Raw genomic sequence first — 6,079 nt, forward strand, 5'->3', positions numbered from 1 at the left:
AGATTCTGAAAGGTAGAGCTCCACAGACCTTACAGAACAGGTTCTGTTGTGTATTTCCTCCCCCAGGATTAAGTGGCTTCAAGAAGGAAGCAGAAGGCTCTTTGGGAATGTGGTTGAAGATGATATCTGTGTTCTTATTGATACATCCCAGTCCATGAACAAGAAGCTGCCACTGGTGAAGCAAAAAATATTTCAGCTCATACAGGTATGATAAAGTGATGACTCTGAAGGATGAGGAGCATTTTAGAGTAGGCTGAGTTTTTCTGCATGGTTGTTGCTCTACTTTTTATTTATTTTTAAGCAATTTTTTTAAATAGCAGCTTCATAAAAGTATTTTTGTTTTTATTCCTGTGTTCATTTTTCAGTTAAAAATTTATGGGGTTTTTCCTCATTTATACAAATATTAAAAAAAAAATCTAGAGAAAATTTTAAAAATTAAAAAGGCTTAAGTACTTCTCTTTTCCCTCAAGATGAAAAACCCCAACCCCCAAGAAGCTATGCAAGGAAACACCTTCTTGGCTCTTGCATTTTTATTTTTAAGCAGAGTCATCCAATTCCATTGGCAGGTTGTGATTTGTAATGTGTGTTCTAGATTCACTTTCATACTTTTACAATAGTGGGTGTAGAACATTTTGAACTTGCATCTTACAGTGACTCAGAACTTTGCAAAATGAACTTGCAAAGTGCAGAAGTACCTGAAAAGATGTGAGTACTGGGAGACACACCTCGGGCAGGATTTGTCTCACCTAGGTTTACAAGTCTGCAGTGATGTCACTTAAGCTTACATTATCATAGAATCCTAGAATCAACCAGGGTGGAAGAGACCTCAAAGATCATCGAGTCCAACCCTACCGTGGTCACTAGACCATGGCACTAAGTGCCATTAATATTTGAGAGGAACAGGTACTCTTAAAACCTGACTACTCTGAACTTTCTTTAGACCTAAGAGAAGTAACTGACAAATAATAATTCAGTCTGGCATTGATAGGAGTCATAGGTAGGACTAGAAAAATTAAAACTATGGCAGAGAGGTTTTTGAGCTAAGTGCACAAGTCATAGGACATAGTATCTTGTGGTCCTCTAGGCAGATCAGCACTAGAAATTTATTAGATTCTGTGCCAGAAGGTTTCACAGGCAGCTGCACAAAAATGGTGATGAAAGGGAGGCAGAAATTCCAGACTCTGAAAGTTTGTGCTAGCTTGCACAAATCTTCCTGGACTTATAACTTCTGTCCAAAAGCAACTTCAGCAAATTCTTAATTCTCTCCTGCTGTCCTAGTTCCCCTTGCCAGTGCTCTTTATTTGATTCCTGCTCTCCTCCTCTAAATGATGTCTTTCTTTCTGATTCCAATTTCCTTTGGTAAGCAGTGGTAATCTCTTTCTTACACCAATGCTCATACCCAGTTTTATCTCTTTCTTGCCCTCCTAGACATTTGCTGTTCAAGTAGTTTGAGAAATATGAGTATATGGAGACTTACTTTGAGAAGTTCAATTAATCTTAATAGTTGCAAGTGATAATTGTCTCTGTATGTCTCTCTGTACACCATAACTGAATATTATAATGATTTATTGTAACCATATAATCAATTATATCAATTAAAACAACTCCTACAGTATTTCAGGATGTGAGTATTCTTTCTTTTAACAGTAAGTAAAACACAGGTTCTGTCTCTTGCAGGAACAACTGAGACACAAAAAGAGAGTGAACTTTGTGAAATTCAGTGCCCAAGCAGTGGCGTGGCAAGAGAAACTTGCTGATGTTAATGAGGAAAATCTGCAAGATGCTTGGCTTTGGATAAAAGGGCTTGAGGTAACATGGCAACTAATCATCACAAAGCAAGTTTGCACAAAGTTATATTTGTGTCTTCACTTTCTGTCTGTCTGGGCTGGTTTCGGTACGACTATTTCACTTGAGTAAGCTGAAAATATGGATGATGTATAGACTTCAGTGGATCTGAGAACGCTGTGTCATCTGTCAGGTATAATGACCCTTTCAGAGTGGACCTGTTTATAAGACCATATGAACTGAACTTGCAGCATGCTACGTTTAGTAGCCACAATTGGCCAATTTGAGTTCCTAGGAACCATGTCAGTGCCCAGACCCTGTGCCTAAATTCATCATTCTTGCTGCAGGGCTGAGAGCTGTTGCTGGCAGACTTACAGCTCAGGGGTGGGACAGAACACTGATGCCTGCAAACTAAACTGCAGGAGCACTCATAGTCCCATTTGATGGGTAGATAGACAACTGACTTTTAGCTTTCATAGAAACATGAGAGCAACCATTCTCAGACCAAACATCTGCCTATCTACCCAAAATTCTTTCTCCGACAGTGGCCAAAATCTCAGGATTTTTCCCTGAAACAGCAGAAATGCTTGTAGTTAGCCACAGTCATACACGAATTGTAATTTTCAGCAGCTTTAGGACCAGTTAATATGTCAAAGTGTCAAATGTGGACAGCAGTATTATGAGCACAGGACCAAAAATTAGTCATGCAACAGCACAGACATATCCCTCATTGTATCTTCTAACACAAACCCCCCCATGTTCATATAATAAAACTCCTCAGCATTATTACAGCTCTTCCTCAGACTTCATAAAGAAATTCCTGGGGGTGAAGGAGTTGGGGAAGCTTACACAATACCTCTGAGACTACAAAGCAAGATTGGTAACTGGTATTCTTAGAAAATACTAACAGAACAACACATAGAGAAAGGAAAGTATTGGCGTGACCTCGCTGAGGAGTTGATGAACACTTAAAACTGAGTTAACTTAATTTTGCTGCCTTCCTTGAGGCTTAAAAACTTGGCTCTGTTTAAGTCATATAGGTTGCACAGCAAGTTCAATAATACCTTGAACTACCATAATTTGACACCGTCTTGTGCATGCATTTGGGAATGGTCTGTTCCATTCATAAAACTCTGAACTGTTGATTATAAATTTCATTCTAAGTTCAGCTCTACTTATCTGAAGTGGTGCAGGAAATGGTTTAAGAACAATTTACTATTTCTAGGGATGACATCTGCTGCTGACCTTTTAGCCTTTTTTCAGCAGTGTAGGCATAAGTGTGAGCTCAGAAATCTGCCTTTGCTCTGAAGCTAAAATGAACAGAAGATTGCTCTGGAATATTAATGAGTAGATCCTTTGATCTCATTTCATACACTTTGGTCCCGGAATCTCAGCTATAAACAGTAATTATCTATTCCTTAAAAATCCTTTAGAGGTGATGACATTTAAAATTTTGGGGGTAGTAATGTCACGTAGTCGAAACATGTCAACATGGATAACACCAGTGTTTGTTTGTAACAACAGCAATTAAGAAACCTAAAAGCAACAACTTTTACCATAAGGTACATAGTTATTTCCTCTACATCATCATCATCCACCCTATGTTCCCTTGATGTAGTGAAAGAAGTTGGTTTATTACAAATCAGTTCACAACCATCTACCACTACTGAAAATTATTTCCTCATCGGAAAACTCAAGAAGTGTTGGTTGGATGAGTGGACAGTAAAATGGATTGAGAACTGGCTGAGTGGCAGATCCCAGGGAGTTGTGATCAGTGGCACTGAGTCCAGTTGGAGGATTTCACTAGTGGTGTCCCCCAGGGCTCCATACTGGGCTCAGTATTGCTCAAATTACGCACCAGTGACTTGAGTGAGGGGCAGAGCTGCCTTCTCAGCAAGTTTGCTGATGGTACAGAACTGGGAGGAGTGGCTGATACCTCAGAGGGCTGTGCTGCCCTTCAGAGGGACCTCAGCAGGTTGGAGAGATGGGCAGAGCAGAACCAACTGAGATTCAACAAGGACAAGTGCAGCTCCTGCACCTGGGGAGGAACAACCCCAAGCACCAGGACAGGTTGGCACTGACCTGCTGGAGAGCAGCTCTGCAGAACAGCACTGCAATGCTCACTGCCCTCTGGAGCAGAACTCAGATGTTATACAAGCATAAAACAGACTACTGTCTTTTCTGGGATTTTGATTTGGCCCCATTAAAAGACTAAGACTCAATGAAGCACTTCTCCATACTGGCAAAACCTTCCATTTCCCTTTAATTTGGAAGGTTTCGTACACTGAGTGTTTGAGAGTTCACATTTGAAGATGTGAACTGTAGTTATTAGGTTTCTGTAAGCCACAAAATGCATTTCACTGAGTTTTGAGTTGTATTTAGTCTAAAAAGACAAAAGAGATTTCAATCACTAAGTATGTGAATGGCAGAGAGAAAGTGCTAGTATTGCTCAAATACAAATTTTTATGGGCACAGTATTACTTTTCTGGGCATGTTTTGTCTCCATAACTAACTTTTGTGCTAAAATATAGATGATGTTTACATTAATGTGCTAAGGGGGTAGATGGGAGAGGGTCTGGAAAAAAATCAGAAATCCAGGAAGTCCTTGACCAGTTTTTGAGAAGGAAACTTGTACAAGTCTTTTGTGGAGCCTTTGAACTATTTAGTTAAGTAAAATATGTGTTTCAAGGGAGTGTGGTGAGCTGGCAAGGAGAGCAGCGGTGGGAAAATTAACAGAATGTATCTTCTATTTCACATCTTCCTATGTGTTTATAGTCTTTTAGTGATTGCTTTTGCTTGCACAGCCCAGATTTCTGCTGCCAGCTTTTTGCTTATGTGTGTTTGCAGAAGCATTGAATACCAATCTGGTCCTAATTTATGCTACTTTGACATTTGCTTAGATTTTTTTCTAGCTATTCAACATAAATGTTTTCACCATTTTATTAGTCATTTTGATTTTGCATTATCCCTTGAATCAGTACACTCATTGTGAATTTAAGAACAGAGCCCAAGAACTGTTAGGATTTATAGCTGTTTCTTTGTCTCCTTTTTGCTTTCCTAGGTCGAAAGTTCCACAAATATACTCAAAGCTCTCCAGGTGGCTCTTGCTGATGCTGACACTCAGGCTATTTATCTCTTGACTGATGGGAGACCTGACCAGGTACTTCTGAAACGAGAAAACACAAAATGCAGAAAGTCTGAAGTATGAGATGAATATCACAACTGCAGAGCTGAGTCTCATGGAGTCTCTGGGATGCTTGCATAATATTGAAAAATTATATGAGAAATGTGCTGTTTGTGAAGGGATTTTGATTGGAACTTTCTACCCACAGTCCAGACTTTGGTGCATGGTAACTCATGACGTTTCTCATGAGCTGTTTGAATGATCTGGTAGTGGATTAAACATTGAAGTTACGTGTTAGTATCAAGGTTAGGTTTTGTGTTAAATATAATTTCTCCCTAACCTAGTAAAAATCTCTCATGATTCAAAAATGATGATCCTGCAGGATATGGTGTGATTTAAATATTAAACCCCTGTAATCCTGTGTGATGGCTTGAGAACCTAAAAAGAAAACAATTTATAGCAAAATAAAAATGCATCAAGTTTGTGTTCAACATTCTCCCCCAAACAACACATCCAGTATATAAGTAGGTACCTTTTTATGTTCTCTTGCAGAGCATACACAAAGGCTATGTCTGAGGCGTAAGGGCCTAAATATTGATTTACATTATTATCATGTGAAGATGTTACCATTAATATTGTTCCATTAAGTCTCTGAATGCTTTTGTTTTTATCCTACTGAGTCAGATTTGATCTCCTGAAGGTGCAATTCTGAAGTAGCAGTAGCCTGAGGTTGTTCTAAGTCTAGTTTTAAGTGGCCAATGAAACAAAAAGTATGCTTGTATTTTTGAATGTGTTGCTACCATGACTTAGCTTGGAGATGGAAAGGCAATGGGAGACCTTAGAGCAGCTTTCCAGCACTTAATGGGGGACAACCAGGAGAGATGGAGAGGGACTTTTGACAAGGGCATGGAGTGATGGGACAAGGAGAATGGCTGAATGAGTCCAGGCAAGGGCAATGAGGGCAGAATAGTTCTTTAAAACATGTGGGATGAGGAAGGGCTGAGGGAATTGGGTTTGTTTAGACTTGAGAAGAGGCTCAGGGGTGACCTCCTGGCTCTACAGCCATCTGACAGGGTTGGAGAGAGGTGGGGGATGTGTGTCCTGCCATGGCTGCAGGGAGAGGATAGAGGGATGGCCTTGAGCTGGGACAGAGGAGAGTCAGATTGGATG

General features: G+C 39.9%; 1 protein-coding gene across 1 annotated transcript in view; it reads left to right on the forward strand.

The window, feature by feature from the left end:
- The window catches only part of VWA3B (von Willebrand factor A domain containing 3B), a gene marked incomplete at its 3' end in the record, with an annotated part of 51,473 nt that overhangs the window by 30,068 nt on the left and 15,326 nt on the right, over positions 1–6,079 (forward strand). Inside the window, exons 11-13 of the mRNA XM_009081110.1 lie at positions 67–205; positions 1,678–1,809; positions 4,847–4,945. Of these exons, the coding sequence (XP_009079358.1) occupies positions 67–205; positions 1,678–1,809; positions 4,847–4,945 (370 nt within the window). The remainder of the gene's footprint in view (positions 1–66; positions 206–1,677; positions 1,810–4,846; positions 4,946–6,079) is intronic.

Source organism: Acanthisitta chloris, unplaced genomic scaffold (assembly GCF_000695815.1).
Source record: "Acanthisitta chloris isolate BGI_N310 unplaced genomic scaffold, ASM69581v1 scaffold5688, whole genome shotgun sequence".
NCBI lineage: Eukaryota > Metazoa > Chordata > Aves > Passeriformes > Acanthisittidae > Acanthisitta > Acanthisitta chloris.